Source organism: Anolis sagrei, chromosome X (assembly GCF_037176765.1).
Source record: "Anolis sagrei isolate rAnoSag1 chromosome X, rAnoSag1.mat, whole genome shotgun sequence".
In the NCBI taxonomy this organism is placed as follows: domain Eukaryota; kingdom Metazoa; phylum Chordata; class Lepidosauria; order Squamata; family Dactyloidae; genus Anolis; species Anolis sagrei.
The window spans coordinates 12870685-12888236 of NC_090034.1; the positions used below are offsets into that span (position 1 = coordinate 12870685).

Consider the following 17552-nt stretch of genomic DNA (forward strand, 5'->3'; position numbering starts at 1 on the left):
TGCATTGTGCATATGGGGGGAAACTAGTGTAATATTATGGAAGCTTTGTGATTAATGGAGCTACACAAATCAGTTTATCATAAATTATGATTTAATTTATCATATATTTTTTAAAAAAATGTGATAAATCCAGAGTGGAATTCTTTTCACTCCAAAACAAGAGTACTATGGCTACAGAAACTTTCTCTTCTTTGGGTTGCTGTGAGTTTTCTGAGCTGTCTGGCCATGTCCCAGAAGCATTCTCTCCTGATGTTTCACCCACATCTAAGGCAGGCATCCTCAGCCATAGATGTAGATGAAAGGTCAGGAGAGAATGCTTCTGGAACATGGCCAGACAGCATAGAAAATTCACAGCGACCCAGTGATTTTGGCCATGACAGTCTTCGACAACACATTCTTTTTTTGTTTGGATTTAGCATCTATGTGGATCTCTCACTACTTTTCATCTGAACTGCATTTTGTTTTCCAGACACCTCCTTTCTCATTGGAAAGGCATTAATTGTATATATTGGCCATGAAACTGGTCAGAGTGCTCTACTTCCTCTGCACATTGCAAGTTTAAAAAGAAACTCAGGCACCAGTATAATATCAGGAAGTCTTTTCTCTTGAGTCTTCTTTATTGCAGAAATTGGTACAAAAAGCAAAGATCTAAAAAAGTGACCAAACCTCAAAGGAGAATGGATAATTCAGCAGAGGCTTGGAAAGCACCAGTTTTTAAAGTGAAAATACTTTTCAGAGCAATTCAAAAAGCCAAAGGAGACATTTCTTAAAGTCACATGGCACTCTGTGAGGTCTACTGTTATGAAATGATAATTCTGACTGTAAAGCCTGTCTTGGAATTATGCTCCCAAACAGAGATTGGTGGACTGGCACTCTCAGCGTTGCAGTCCTGGGCTGCTGGGAGTGGTAGCCCACAAATATTTGCAGGCCCAGCTGATTTCCACTTTTGCAGTTGGCATTTTCCATTTTGTTGGATTCAAATTGCTTTAAAAAAATACAAAGGTGGCAAGAGGAAAGGTTACTCCTCACCATTACACCTGTATGTAGTCTCTGCTGGGATGTAGCTGCTCTAGAATCGAACATTTGGATCCATCCTAACCCTGCCTTTGTGTTGGTTCCATTACCAAAATAACCACCTTGAGTTTGCATCTGGAGCAGTCCCTTGGTTCGCTGATGGAGCCGCCCTTGGCTTAATATTTATGGACCCCTTCGGTGACAGACGTCAGAGACGGGTTGGACGTAATGCCAGGACTCACGTCGTAGCCCAGCTTCTTCATGTCCTTGGTCACTACGTTGAAGGAGAGGGTGACGAAGCCTTGCGAACGAACCCGGGTCACTGGAGAAAGAATGACAGCCCAGAATCAAATGGGAAGGCGCTACTTGAGTATTGATTTGAGTTGTTTTATATTTGCAGCTACTGTTACTTTTATATTAGCAGCTAATGTTACTGTTAGTGTCACTGTTGTAACGGCCCTCCATGCAGTCATGCTGGCCACATAACCTTGGAGGTGTCTATGGACAACGCCGGCTCTTCAGCTTAGAAATGGAGATGAGCACCACACCCCCGAGTCAGACATGATTGGACTTAATGTCAAGGGACAACCTTTACCTTTAGTAGTAATAGTAATAATAATAATAACAACAATAATAACAATAATAATAAATAATAGATGGAGATGAGCACTACACCTCAGAGTCAGACATGACTGGACTTAATGTCAGGGGACAACCTTTACCTTTAGTAGAAGTAGTAGTAATAATAATAAATAATAGATGGAGATGAGCACCACACCCGAGTCAGAAATGACTGGATTTAATGTCAGGGGACAACCTTTACCTTTACTGTTGCATTATTTTAACCAGTGGGGTTTTAGGATATGTTCTTACTGCTTTTGTGTTATTGTTTATGCACTTTTTTTGGTGCATTTGTACCTTTGACTGCTTTGTGAGCCACCCCAAGTTCTCTGGGAAATGGTGGCAGGGTATAAATAAAGTTCTATCATTTTATTATATGTTTATTATAAAGGGTAATTCAGTGTAGGATTATATATTTATTTATTATTATTTATTTAGGGCTTTAATATCCCGTCCTATCTCAACTTCCGCAGAGGGACTCAGGACGGCTAACAAATTGGCACCCATGGTGCCCACATCACAACATGAATATACAATTTAACAACAATATAATAAAACAGCAATATAAGCAATATAAACAGTATAAACCATATGAACAGTATAAAGACGGACATATATTCCAGTGATTCCCAAACTCTGTATATTCTCAAAATGAGGAATATCTTAAAGAGACAGGTATGCAGAAGAGATGGTTTGAGAGGAGGTCCATTAAGGAAAGGAAGCTTGTTTTTTGCTGCTCTGGAGACGAAGATGCAGAGCAATGGCTAATTTCAGGAAAGGCGGTTCCACCTGAACATTAGAAAGAACTTCCTGACACTAAGAGCTATTCAACAGTGGAACCCTCTGCCTTATAGTCCCATGAAGGCTTTTTCTTTAGAGGTTTTGAAGCAGAGGCTGGATGGTCACTTGTTGGGGGTGCTTTGGGCTTTTCCTGCCTGGCAGAAGAGGGTTGGACTGGATGGCCCCATGGGATCCCAACTCTGATTCTATTATTCTGGTGGTTTCTGCCCTTGCGCTATGCTACTCTGCTGCTGAATACGCATGGCCAGTGTGAAACACATCTCACCACACTAAAACAGTGGATGTGGCTCTTAATGAGACATGCCGCATTATCACGGGGTGTCTGCGCCCTACACCACTGGAGAAATTACACTGCTTAGCCGGTATTGCACCACCTGACATCCGCTGGGAAGTAGCAGCCAATAGTGAAAGGACCAAGGCAGAGACATCTCCAGCTCATCCCCTGTTTGGGTATCTGCCAGCACGTCAACGACTTAAATCTAGAAATAGTTTTCTAAAATCTACAGAGACACTCGCTGGAACACCTCAGCAAGCGAGAGTCCAAAAGTGGCAGGCTCAAACCCAGAACCTCAACCAATGGCTGCTATCAAATGGGCAACTTGGAAGGCGCTGAACAGACTGTGCTCTGGCACCATGAGATGCAGAGCCAACCTCAAGAAATGGGGCTACAAAGTAGAATCCTCGATGTGCGAGTGTGGAGAAGAGCAAACCACTGACCACCTGCTGCAATGCAACCTGAGCCCTGCCACATGCACCATGGAGGACCTCCTTGCAGTAACACCAGAAGCACCCCAAGTGGCCAGCTACTGGTCAAAGGACATTTAATCAACTACCAAACTCACAAATTTTGTATTTTGCCTGTTTGTTTGCTTTGTTCTGTTAGAAATGTAATATAATTGACTGGTTGCTCTGACACGACAAACAAACAATTCTGGTGGTTTGGGCTTCAGCTCTGGGAGAGGAGTCCAAAAACTCTCAAGTTTGGTATTTGCGGACTGCGAAGATCTGGTATATCTGGATGTCCCTTTACAAGTCAGACCAGCCCTCTCCAATTATTCCTGTTGCCTTGATTCCAATGTATCAGAAGCAAAATTACTAAGCAGAAAATGTGGGACACAAAGAAGCCCTCCCCCTTTTTTGCAGTGGTTTCATTTACTCATCCTTATGTTTGAGATAGGAGCCCTTGGTGGTGCAATGGGTTAAACCCTTGTGCCGGCAGGATTGCTAACCAAAAGGTCGGTGTTTCGAATCCGGGGAGCGGGGTGAGCTCCCATCTGTCAGCACCAGCTTCTTATGCAGGGACATGAGAGAAGCCTCCTGAAGGGTGGTAAAACATCCAAGCGTCTTCTGGGCAACGTCTTTGCAGACGGCCAATTCTCTCACATCAGAAGCAACTTGCAGTTTCTCAAGTCACTCCTGACACGAAATACAAATGTGTTCAAGATTAGGGGCAGCAGTAGTAGAGAAAACTGGTCAAAAATTAAAATTAAAATAAATGGTGTCCAGATGCATCACTTCTTAGTGAGAGGGGACACACTGGACTCAATTCAGATGAGGAACATGCGTCTCCCTCCCCACCTTGAGCCCAAAAGATCCTTCCTCCTTGAGCCTTTACCTTCACGGCCCTCTCCTTGCGCAACCACCTTGGGATCGGTGAACTCCGGACGCCTTCCTGTCAACCAGCTGGAAGGAAGGAAGGACAACAGAAGTTATAGACTTCACTGCATTGTTATTGGTTCAAGTTATATTGTCGAAGGCTTTCATGGCCGGAATCACTAGGTTGTTGTAGGCTTTTTCAGGCTATATGGCCATGTTCTAGAGGCATTTTCTCTTGATGTTTCGCCTGCATCTATGGCTTGCCATAGATGCAGGCAAAATGTCAGGAGAAAATGCCTCTAGAACATGGCCATATAGCCCGAAAAAAATCTACAACAACCCAGTTTAAGTTGCGTTCAGTTGGTTTTATTTTTCAGATATAGAGCAGGAAGGCAATATGTAAGCAAATCAATCAATAAATCATCCCATTGGCATTGGTATACACTATGCTGGGATCTCCTCCATTTTGTGTGTGATGGGTATTCTAGTCAAATAACTTAAGTTACAGGAGTTACAAATGTCCTGAGACAAAAAGAAGATGGTGAGGAGGGGGAAAAGCTATAGCCAAGAAGTTAAGTTCCATGGAGCTTCCAATTTATGGAGATCTCATGGGTCACAAACTGGGGTCTTCCACAGTTTGGGGTCTTCAGCTCTCAAGATGGAGTCTCCTGTGGCACAATGGGTTAAACCCGAGTGCCGGCTGAACTGCTGACCAGAAAGTCTGTGGTTTGAATCTGGGGAGCAGGGTGAGCTCCGGTCTGACAGCTCCAGCTTTTCATACAGGGACATGAAAGAAGCCTTCCAAAGGATAGTAAAATATCCAGGCATCCCCTGGGCAACATTCTTGCAGACGGCCAATTCTCTCACACCAGAAGCAACCTGCAGTTTCTCAAGTAGCGCCTGGCATGAAAAGAAAGGCTCTCAAGACTCCCTAGCCATTGGCTCGGTTGGCTGAAACTTTTGATATTCCAAAGAACCAAAATTGTGCAAGCCTACATGGGATTGAGGGGTGGTGCTACACTTTCAACAGGCAAAGGTTGTTGGGTTGGAGACACTGGACACTCCAATGGAATCCTTATAGAAACCAAATGGATCCTGGGGATTTATTTTTTACTTGGCTTTAGTTAAAGATTTGTTGATATTCCTTGCTCCTTCTGCACCTTGTGAACTTCTGCAGCTTGGACGTCGATTCCGGAACGAACATCGGGATAGTTCTCTTGTGCCTGGAATGGAAATAAGTCTGGGCAGATTAAGCTGTTGGGAAGGAATTATACAAAAAGTTCTGAGAGAAGTACAGAACACGAGGATCCACTTACTTTCCTGGAGTAAAAGGAATGTGGACAGCTCCATATCCCCGAACCACATCGTTCCCAAAAATATCGGGGCCGTATACACTTATAACTATCTGTGGCCCTGAAAGGAAGGAGAGGACAAAAGCAATGGATTGGAGGTCCATTTTACACTATGTAACACAATTTTTGTCCCCCCCCCCCCCCAAAATTTTGTTATATAGTGTTATTTTTCATGACATTTCGTACCTAAGTCTGACTAGGCCACAGTGGTCCATGCTGTCATTACATCCCGAATAGATTACTGCAACACGCTCTATGTGGGGCTGCCTTTGAAGACTGTTTGGAAACTTCAACTAGTCCAATGGGCGGCAGCCAGATTACTTACTGGAGCAACATACAGGGAGCATACTACCCCCCTGTTACGTCAGCTCCACTGGCTGCCAGTCCAGTTCCGAGCACAATTCAAAGTGCTGGTCTTGACCTATAAAGCCCTATACAGTTTTGGCCCAGCTTACTTGTCTGAACTTATCTCCCCCTACGTCCCACCTTAAAACTTACGATCTTCCAGGGAGGCCCTGCTCTCGATCCCACCTTCGTCACAAATGCACTTGGTGGGGACAAGAGACAGAGCCTTCTCTGCGGTGGCCCCCCGCCTGTGGAATTTGCTCTCCAGCAAAATCAGGTCAATGGCTTCCCTCCTTTCCTTCAGGAAAAAGTTTAAGACGTGGCTATTGAACCAGGCTGACAATAAGCATGACGACAATAATATGGAAAATGGACTATGGACAGGCTTCGGATTAAGTTGTTGATCGTAGAACTTAGACTTAGACATGGCCAACCAATTCAATTTGCACTATTTTAAATGGTTTTTAATCTAATGTAATGTTTTTCTTAGTATGTAACTGTTGTTTTATCTGTTTGTATATGGGGACATCGAATTGCTGCCGGCTGTAAGCTGCCCAGAGTTCCCCTTCGGGGGTAGAGAAGGGCGGGGTACAAATATTTGAAATAAATAAATAGATAAATATTGCCTTTTTGTTCTACTGGAAAGATGCTATTTGTCTCCAAGTTATCCTGAATCCTCCCTGTTGGGCTCCTCTCCTACAAATGCACTTTTATCCCCATCTCATTCAGGGTTTTAACTTTTTAACATTTTACCTCTTACATTTGGCCCGCACTCTGTGTCTGGTTTTACTATGCTGCTTTATACTGTTGATTTTGTTACTTCATATTTTGTAATAATGGATTTTTATTGTGTGTTTATTATGTTGTATTGTTTTGGGCTTGGCCTCATGTTAACCGCTCCGAGTCCCTTTTGGGGAGATGGTGGCGGGTTATAAATAAAGTGTATTATTATTATTATTATTGATCAGCTATTATGCCTGTCAGCAGTTTGAACATTGTGGGCAGATATGTTATTGGCCTGTAGTTTCCTGGTTTTATCCCTTTTGCTGAGTCTTTCTATATCAAATATGTCTTCCCAGTTGTTAACCATTTGCTGATGTTTCCAATTTGCAGCAACTCATTGGATTGCTTGGCCATTTTTTAGTGCAGGATAATCAGATATTTAAGCTATTATTATTATTATTATTATTATCAGTTTCTCAAGTTGGTCCTGACACGACAAAAATATTATTATTATTATTATTATTAAGTTTATTATCAGTTTCTCAAGTCGCTCCTGACACGACAAAAATATTATTATTATTATTATTATTATTAAGTTTATTATTATCAGTTTCTCAAGTCGCTCCTGACACGACAAAAATTATTATTATTATTATTATTATTATGTTTATTATTATCAGTTTCTCAAGTCGCTCCTGACACGACAAAAATTATTATTATTATTATTATTATTAGTAGTAGTAGTAGTAATAGTAGTATAGTTTTGTGGGAGGGCATGCTGAATGAAGGACTTCCCCAATCGATTTTATGATGCAAGAATGATCTGTTGTATCCATCCATCCCTTCCACCAAGGCCCAAAAGGACAGAGGTGGAAAAGCGCTGCAAGATTGTGGATAAGGCTTCAACTTGGTTGAGTTCTCAAGTGGTATATTGCATTTGCAGGTTTTTTAAAAAGGGGTTTTGGAAGTTACACATGCTGACAAGTCAACTATGTGTCTATACAAGTGATCAAAAATGTGCTAAAATTCATATCCTTAGCAGGGGGGTGTTTTGCAGGGCTTTGCTTACAGCCAAAGGGGTTGGTGCTTTTGAAGGTGATCTCGATGGGGAAATTCCACACAAGGTCTTGAGGTCCGTCTCGGTTCTTTGAGGTGATTTGCGAGATCCCTTCTTCCAAACCCTACAAAAGAAAGAAAGTGTGAAGCCAGACTGCTCTGCTCATTCAGATTTTCAGACCAACATTCCCTTCCTGTAACGGCGTTCCATGCAGTCATGCTGGCCACACGACCTTAGAGATGTCTATGGACAATGCCGGCTCTTCGGCTTAGAAATGGAGATGAGCACAACCTCCCAGAGTCGGACATGACTGGACTTGATGTGAGGGGAAAACCTTTACCTATTCCCTTCCTGTAAGCTGAAGTGCAATATAATAATATTAATAATCCTCAAAACTTACTTATTTGTGTCCAGTTTTTCCTCTCTGGATTGACTTTAAGAACCTACAAAATATAACCACCCTATGTCTTTAATTCTAAGACGACAGGGGGCGATCCTGTGTGATGGGACTGAGTAAATTATCCATCCTATACCTTAAAGTTGTTTCAGATCTAGGCCACCCAAAAGAGGGATTCATTGAAACTACAGCAAAAAACAACTGTGATCAAACCTGATCCAATTCATTCAAGGGGAAAAGCTCAGCTGTAGTTAAATTAAATCAAGAGGTACACAGCGAGGGACAAGGGAGGTAGGCGGGAGAAAGACATACCGAAGTCGGGGCCCAGTCGTATCCATACACAAAGCAGTACTTGCAATATAAGTCATCAAAGTCTGGGAACTGGAAAAAAAGGAAATCAATACTTTAATTTTTATGCATATTGGCTCTATGTTACTCCCAGCATGTATGTTTGCCAAAGCCAGGCTACAGTGGATTTTAATTGACTTGTATGTTTTAATTCAAATTCTATGAGCTAGCCTGGATGCCAAGATCTTCTGGGGAAGCCCTGCTCTCGGTTCCACCCCTTTCGCAGGTGCGGCTGGTGGAAAGAAGAGACAGGGCCTTCTCAGTGGTGGCCCCTCAGCTGTGGAACTTCTTCCCTCCTGGCCTTTAGAAGAAAATTAAAACTTGGCTATGAATAAATAATAATAATAATAGTAATAATAATAATAATAATAATAATAATAATAATCTTTATTTGTACCCCACCACCATCTCCCCGATGGGGACTCGGAGCGGCTTACATGGGGCCAAGCCCGGACGACATATTACAGCAATAAAATCAAAACATAAACAACAAACAACAGTAACATCATCAGAATACATTAATAACAAGAAGAAAAGGAAAAAAGTCATAAAATAACATTCTAATAAACACTATCACAATAATGATGAAATAATAATAATAATAATAATAATAATAATAATAATAAACCTTATTTGTCTTCCGCCCTATCTCTCTGAGGGGACTCAGGGCAGATTCCAACAACAAAAAGACGAACATTCAATGCCTAAAACAACAATAAATACAAATACCCAAAATAAACCACCCAAAACCCAAAATAAACCAACATATACCAAAATAAACCAACATATACCAAATTAAACCCATATGTAAAACCAAATTATAACATATATCTTAAATTTAAGTTATGTTTAACATGAAAACATGAACCTTAATTTATAACCTCCTCCAAGGTTCAATTGCAATTACATTAAAATTAATTATGTTGCAGTGGAACTAAGTGCTTGAAGCGTAGTAACAGTGCAATACTATGAAGTCAAGGTGATTGGAATGCCACTTGGACTATGATTTTGGAATTATGTGCTATGCTTTTAACAGTTTATCTAAATGCATTATGTGGTATTTCTTTTATGATTTTAATGCATAATATATTTGTATTTTATATGTTTTATGTTGTAATGCGGAATTGAATTATTGCCAATTTGGAAGCCACTGAGTCCACTTCTGGAGAGGTGAGTAGTAGTAGTAGTAGTAGTAGTAGTAATAATATGCAAAGACTCTGGCACAAGCCCGTCAAGATGGTCCCAGTGGTGATTGGCACACTGGGTGCAGTGCCTAAAGACCTTGGCCTGCACTTAAACACAATCGGCACTGATAAAATTACCATCTGCCAGCTGCAAAAGGCCACCTTACTGGGATCTGCACTTATTATTCGCCAATACATCACACAGCCCTAGACACTTGGGAAGTGTCTGACGTGTGATCCCATACAACAGTCAGCAGGTTGTCTGCTATGGACTCATCTTGTTGTGATTCAAATAATAATAATAATATACTAAAATAATATAACAAATATTTATTTATTTACTATATTTCTGTCCCACTTTCTCTCACCCCGAGGGGGACTCAGAGCAGCTTACAATTTGGCAAAATTAAATGCATAATAATAATAATAATAATAAGCACTGGATTTTTGAAATACCTGTATTGGCATGTAAATACATAATGCAATACTTTAGATTAGTCTGAGAATGGGGCTCAAGTCTAAACATGAAACTTAATTATATTTCACATACACTTAGCCTGATGGTCATTTTAGACACAATTATTTTGAATTATTTCATGTTTATGAAACCAAAGGTGGTCACGCAATTTTCAACCTTTGCATTTCCATGCTGGTTTTCCTATATCATCACTTCCTTATCTGTTTCTCCTGCCTAGGCCTCACAACAACAACCCTGCAAAGTAGGCCAGAGTGGAACAAAGAGAGAAAGACTGGTCCTAATCATCTTGCCCCATCTTGAGATAGATGGAAAAACTAAGCATCCCAAAGACCTATGCTTTTTGCCTGTTGAGTGAGAATGATGTAGTTCGACTCAGAAAGGCAGAAGTGCAGGAAAAAAAGGGAATCAAAGAGTTGGAAGAGACCTCATGGGCCATCCAGTCCATTCTGCCAAGAAGCAGGAATATTGCATTCAAAGCACTCCCGACAGATGGCCATCCAGCTTTTGCTTCAAAGCCTCCACCACACTCCGGGGCAGAGAGTTCCACTGTTGAACAGCTCTCACAGTCGGGAAGTTCTTCCTAATGTTCAGACGGAATCTCCTTTCTTGTATTTATTTATTTATTTATTTCGGGTACTTTTACCCCGCCCTTCTCAACCCCCGAGGGGGGACTCAGGGCGGCTTACAAAAAAGGCACAATTCGATGCCTATACAAATTACACATAATGTACAAATACCATAGTTGAAACAGTTATCACAGTTAAAAAAACCAGTATATAACACATCATATAAAAACTATTCACATGCTCAGCGTTCGTCTTTCCGAGATCCATAATTCCATTCCGTTAGCCATTTCCTGACCATTGTCAAAGTCCTTTCTTTATCTGCCCGATTAACCGAATGCCTAGTCCCAAATCCATGTCTTCAGGAAAGGAGTGATGTCGCCGTTCTAATCTCCCCGGGGAGCGAATTCCACAGGTGGGGGGCCATCACCGAGAAGGCCCTGCTCCTCGTCCCCACCAACATCACTTGTGATAGAGGCGGGGTCGAGAGCAGGGCCTCCCCAGAAGACCTTAGACTCCGGGGTGGGACGTAGAGGGAGATCCGTTCAGACAGATACACTGGGCCGGAGCCGTATAGGGTTTTGTAGGTCAAAACCAGCACTTTGAATTGTGCTCGGAATTGGATCGGCAGCCAGTGGAGCTGACATAACAGGGGTGGTGGTATGCTCCCTGTATGACGCTCTGGTGAGTAATCTAGCTGCCGCCCGTTGGACTAGTTGGAGTTTCCAAACAGTCTTCAAAGGCAACCCCACGTAGAGTGCGTTGCAGTAGTCTAATCGGGATGTAACAAGAGCGTGGACCACCGTGGCCAGTGTTCCATTGTGTCCTAGTCTTCAGGGCGGGAGCCCCCAGTGGCGCAGTGGGTTAAAGCCCTGTGCCGGCAGGACTGAAGACCGACAGGTCGCAGGTTCGAATCCGGGGAGAGGCGGATGAGCTCCCTCTACCAGCTCCAGCTCCTCATGCGGGGACATGAGAGAAGCCTCCCACAAGGATGATAAAACATCAAATCATCCGGGCGTCCCCTGGGCAACGTCCTTGCAGACGGCCAATTCTCTCACACCAGAAGCGACTTGCAGTTTCTCAAGTCTCTCCTGACACGACAAAAAAAAAGTCTTCAGGGCAGCAGAAAACAAGCTTGCTCCCTCCTCCCTGTGGCTTCCTCTCACATATTTATACATGGCAATCATATCTCCTCTCAGCCTTCTCGTCTTCAGGCTAAACATACACAGCTCCTTAAGCCGCTCCTCATAGGGCTTGTTTTCCAGACCCCTGATCTGCTCCCTCCTCCCTGTGGCTTCCTCTCCCATATTTATACATGGCTATCATGTCTCCTCTCAGCCTTCTCTTCTTCAGGCTAAACATGCTCAGCTCTTTAAGCCGCTCCTCATAGGGCTTGTTCTCCAGACCCTTGATCATTTGAGTCGCCCTCCTCTGGACACATTCCAGCTTTGAGTCAACATCTCCCTTCAGTTGTGTTGCCCAGAAGAAATGGATCCTTTGAGAATAGGATTGGTTTCGTCCTAGTTTCATCCCACCCCCCAAACTGGGTTTTGGTTTCACCCAAACACTATAGCCGCTAATAAGCGGGAGGTACCAACTTGGCGCCAGCGAGGGGGGTAAAAGAAGAGGAACAACTTAAGGAATCTTCCCCCCTCAATCGGGTGTTGGTTTCGCTCGCTAGCTACTGCGGCTACGAGGCGGGAGATACCAAGTTGGCACCTGAGAGGGGGGTATTAAAGGAGAAAGGCCTTTTTCGCCTCGCCATCTTTTCTCCCACCCGACTCCAGGCCTTACCTGCGCGCTCTCGATCTGCCCGTTGACCATGAGGAGGAAGACGGTGGGGCTGGGTGCAGCCGCCATGGCGCGGCGTCGCGACTTTGTCGCTAAGGGCCGCGTGCTTCCTTAGAAACGCCCGGAGACGGCGTGACGTTTGGGACAATCTTCTTCCTTTTCTGTTCGCAACGCGGAGGGGTGTCGAGATGGGCAATAGGGAGGCGGGGAAGCCGCGCGGTCCTAGCGCCGGAGCATACCATGGAAACTGGATTGCAGTGAGTTTTCCGGGCTATATGGCATTTTCTCCTGACGTTTTTTCACACATCTATGACAGGCATCCTCTGAGGTTGTGAGGTCTGTTGGAAACTAGGCAACTGTGGTTTATATATCTGTGGAATGTCAAAAATGGGAGACAATCAGGGCCAGCTAACACCTCCCAACAAAGGATTCCTGCAGGCAGGAAGCAGTCAGGATTTGAAGCTGCAAGGCTATTCAATGCTAATCAAGGTGACGAATTGCAACATTGACACTTGCCTGAAGCAGACAGGAGTACTTTCCCCCACCCTAGGCATTGAATGGCCTTGCAGCTTCATAGCCTGGCTGCTACACAGAGAACCCATTGAAATCCACACTTGCCTAGTTTCCAACTAGGCAAGTGGAGTTTATATATCTGTGGAATAATGTCCAAGGTGGGAGAAAGAACTCTTGTCTGCTTGAGGCAATTGTCTGTCAGTGTTGCAATTGGCCTCTTGGATTAGCATTTACTGGCCTTGCAGCTTCATAGCCTGGCTGCTACACAGAGAAGCCATTGAAATCCACACTTGCCTAGTTTCCAACTAGGCAAGTGAAGTTTATATATCTGTGGAATAATGTCCAAGGGAAGTGGGGTTTATGTGTCTGTGGAATGTCAAAAATGGGAGACAACCAGGGCCAGCTAACACCTCCAAACAAAGGATTCCTCCAGGCAGGAAGCAGTTAGGATTTGAAGCTGCAAGGCTTCAAATCCAAACAATCAGGGCCAGCTAACGCCTCCCAGAAAAGGATTCCCCCAGGCAGGAAGCAGCCAGGCTTTGAAGCTGCAAGGCTATTCGATGTTAATCAAGGAGCCCCCGGTGGCGCAGTGGGTTAAACCCCTGTGCTGGCAGGACTGAAGACTGACAGGTCGCAGGTTCGAATCCGGGGAGAGGCGGATGAGCTCCCTCTATCAGCTCCAGCTCCTCATGCAAGGACATGAGAGAAGCCTCCCACAAGGATGATAAAACATCAGATCATCCGGGCGTCCCCTGGGCAACGTCCGTGCAGACAGCCAATTCTCTCACACCAGAAGCGGCTTGCAGATTCTCAGGTCGCTCCTGACACGACAAAAAAAAAAAAAAAGGTGACCAATTGCAACATTGACACTTGCCTGAAGCAGACAAAGAGTTCTTTCTCCCACTTTGGACATTATTCCACAGATATATAAACCCCACTTGCCTAGTTTCCAACTAATTATATCTGTGGAATAATGTCCAAAGTGGGAGAAAGAACTCTTGTCTGCTTGAGGCAAGTGTCAATGTTGCAACTGGCCACTTGGATTAGCATTTACTGGCCTTGTAGCTTCAAAGCCTGGCTGCTTCCTGCCTGGGGAAATCCTTTGTTGGGAGGTGTTAGCTGGCCCTGATTGTTCCCTGCCTGGAATTCCCTGAACCAACCTGGACACAGCATATTATTTGAGAACACAGGAATGCTGGACCACTCTCACAACCACCATATCAGACTACACAGAGAAACCACTGAAATCCATAAGCATGTGGACAACTTCAGCAGAAACCATGAAAATGAACAAAATCTGTTGGAAACTAGGCAAGTGGGATTTATAGATCTGTGGAATGTCCAGGGTGGGATAACACCTCCCAACAATGGATTCCCCGGGAGGGAAGCAGCCAGGCTTTGAAGCTGCAAGGCCATTAAATGCTAATCAAGGTGGCCAATTTCAACATTCACACTTGCCTGAAGCAGACAAGAGTACTTTCCCCCACCTTAGGCATTGAATGGCCTTGCAGCTTCATAGCCTGGCTGCTACACAGAGAAGCCATTGAAATCCACAAGCGTGAGGACAATTTCAACAGAAAGGAGGAAACCATGAAAATGATCAAAATCTGGCTACCAGTATTAAAAAAACTCTAAAATCAGGACAGCAAATAAAGAGCAACACGCAGAAAATGGGAAGTCCTGACATGAAACAATCAGGGCCAGCTAACACCTCTCAACAAAAGATTCCCCCAGGCAGGAAGCAGCCAGGCTTTGAAGCAGCAAGACCATTCAGTGCTAATCGTAGATAGAATCATAGAATCAAAGAGTTGGAAGAGACCTTGTGGGTTTCCCTTAATCTTGACCTTTACTACTCCTTGTGGTTAGTAGGGACTTGAAGGCACATCCACAGACAAGATTAGGGTTCTTTTTGTCCTTTCTTAGTTTCAAATATTTCTAAAGAAAAGGTGGAATGGAATTGAACTTTTTCCCTCTAAGGGAAAAACACACACACACACACACACACACACACACACAACCTCCAGTTGTCTCCTGGGAGTTAAATCTAACTCCCTGAATTGAAAATGAGCTTGTTCCCTTGGCCAAGGTTGGACACGTTCCTTGTTTTTTTCTCCTCACCTCTCCCCGTTTTTACTTTCTTTCAGTGGTACCTTGTGTAACAGGAATAAATCAGAACCTTCCTCGGAGGGGAAGGGCACATCAATCCTCATTCATAGAGCGATAAAAAAGGAGGAGGAGGTGGAGGAGAAAGGGATGAGAAAGCTATTTGTCAGTAGATGAACTCTTGGCCCTGCTTTGGAACAATGGGATCCAGAGACCAAAGGCACAGCCGCCTGTCCTTGGGCTTCATGAATGACTCATCCTTGCATCAAAGGCAAGGAGCTCGACGAGGATCTGTAATTAACCCTCTGAAAGGGGATGGAGGTTCTCTCGGATTTATTACTGACTTGAAAATAGTGTTGAAGTTCTTCTCCAGAAGAAACCAAGGTGTTGAAGTTATGGACAGCTTTCAAGGTGGTCTCCAAGAGGATGAACGTAGTTGACCATGAGGATCCCTCCAAAATGTTGAACCCAGGGATTGTTATGAAGGAAACCAAGGTGTTGAAGCTATGGACGGCTTTCAAGGTGGTCTCCAAGAGGATGAACGTAGTTGACCATGAGGATCCCTACAAAATGTTGAACCCAGGGATTGTTATGAAGGAAACCAAGGTGTTGAAGCTATGGATGGCTTTCAAGGTGGTCTCCAAGAGGATGAACGTAGTTGACCATGAGGATCCCTACAAAATGTTGAACCCAGGGATTGTTATGAAGGAAACCAAGGTGTTGAAGCTATGGATGGCTTTCAAGGTGGTCTCCAAGAGGATGAACGTAGTTGACCGCAAGGATCCCTCCAAGATGATGAACCCAGGGATTGTTATGAAGGAAACCAAGGTGTTGAAGCTATGGATGGTTTTCAAAGTGATCTCCAAGAGGATGAACATAGTTGACCGTGAGGATCCCTCCAAGATGATGAACCCAGGGAGTGTTATGAAGGAAACCAAGGTGTTGAAGCTATGGATGGCTTTCAAGGTGGTCTCCAAGAGGATGAACGTAGTTGACCATGAGGATCTCTCCAAAATGATGACAGCTGGTTATGAAGGATCTATCAAAAGTGATGAACCTATAGTTAGGAAGGATGTCTCCTAGGTGCTCAGCCTTCTGATGGTTGTGAAGGATCTCTCCAATGATCTACCCATGGGTGGCTATGAAGAATCTCTGCAATGAGCTGAAACTCTGGATAGTTTGAAGGATCTTCCCAAAGTCCTGAACCCATGAAGACTTTGAAGGATCTTTCCAAGATGATGAACCCATGGATAGTTATGAAGGATCGCTCCAAGGTTCTGGATTCATGGAATGTTGGGAAGGATCTCTCCAGTGAGCCTAACCCATGGATAGTTTTAAATGGTCTCTCCAAAGGTTCCTTACCCATATCTAACTATCCAAGGGATAAATCCATAAGTGGTTCTCAACCTTTCTAAGGTGCAAAATCTAAGTATGGTTCTGAAAGATCTCTCCCAGGTGTTGTATTTATGGATGTTCATAAAGGATATCTTCAAAGTGTGGAATTCATGGATGGTTGGAAAGGATCTATCAAAGGTGATTGTGAAGGATCTTTCTAGAATGCTGAGCCCATGGATGAAGCCTCTCTGTAAAGAGCTGACACCACGGATGGTAATGAAGGATTGCTTCAGAGTGCTGAATCTATGTGTGGTCCCAAAGGATCTCCCCAAACTACTAAATCCATGATAGTTATAAAGGATCCAAATCATTGAACTCGCAACTGGTTATAAATGATATCTCAAAGGTGATGGATCTACAGATAATTATAAAGGATATCTCCAAGTTGTTGAACTCATGGATGGTTGTGAAGGATCTCTCCAAGATATTGAACCCATAATAGTTATGAAGGATCTCTCTAAGATTCTGAACCCATGGATACTTATGAGGGATCTTTCCAAGATATTGAACCCATGATAGTTATGAAGGATCTCTTCAAGATGCGGAACTCATGGATGATTATGAAAGATATCTCAAAATGCTGAACCCATTGATGGTTATGAAGGATCTCTCCAGTATGCCGATCCCATGGATGTTTATGATGGATCCCTCAAAGGCAATGAAACCATGGATGAATATCAAGGCTTTCTCCAAGTTACTGAACCCCTTGATGGTTATGAAGGATCTCTCCAAGATATTGAGCCCATGATAGTTGTGAAGGATCTCTCTAAGATGCTGAACCCATGGATGGCTATGAAGGAGCCCTCTAAAGCAGTGGTTCTCAACCTGTGGGTCCCCAGATGATTTGGCCTCCAATTCCCAGAAATCCTAACAGCTGGTAAACTGGCTGGGATTTCTGGGAGGTGTAGGCCAAAACACCTGGGGACCCACACGTTGAGAACCACTGCTCTAAAGCAATGACCTTATGGATGGGATCTCTTCAAGATGCAGACCCAGTAAATCAGTGTTTCTCAACCTTCCTAATGCTGTGATCCCTTAATACAGTTCCTCATGTTGTGGTGACCCCCAACCATAACATTATTTTCATAGCTATTTCATAACTAATTTGGCTACTGCTATGAATCATAATGTAAATATCTGATATGCAGGATGTATTTTCATTCACTGGACCCAATTGGCACAAATACCCAATACACCCACATTTGAATACTGGTGGCGTTGGGGGGGGGGGGGATTGATTTTGTCATTTTGGAATCATAGTTGCTGGGATG

The 17552-nt window shown here is 43.6% G+C and overlaps 1 protein-coding gene across 1 annotated transcript; it reads right to left on the minus strand.

Annotated features, from left to right (window-relative positions):
- Window positions 1-583: 583 nt before the first annotated feature.
- Window positions 584-12420, minus strand: LOC132782102 (B9 domain-containing protein 1). The gene is made up of 7 exons (XM_067461218.1): window positions 12274-12420; window positions 8219-8287; window positions 7522-7633; window positions 5349-5445; window positions 5193-5255; window positions 4052-4119; window positions 584-1336 (listed from the first exon to the last, which is right to left on the minus strand). Exons 1-7 carry the CDS (start codon window positions 12337-12339, stop codon window positions 1191-1193), a joined length of 621 nt encoding a protein of 206 aa, XP_067317319.1. The 5' UTR covers window positions 12340-12420; the 3' UTR covers window positions 584-1190.
- Window positions 12421-17552: the final 5132 nt, after the last annotated feature.

Coding starts and splice junctions, on each gene's coding strand:
- LOC132782102 (XM_067461218.1), bottom strand. CDS start 12,339: ATGGCGGCTGCACCCAGCCCCACCGTCTTCCTCCTCATGGTCAACGGG. Junction 8,288..12,273: donor GGCAGATCGAGAGCGCGCAG/GTAAGGCCTGGA, acceptor CTTTTTTTCCAG/TTCCCAGACTTTGATGACTT. Junction 5,446..7,521: donor AAGCACCAACCCCTTTGGCT/GTAAGCAAAGCC, acceptor CCTTCCTTTCAG/GGCCACAGATAGTTATAAGT.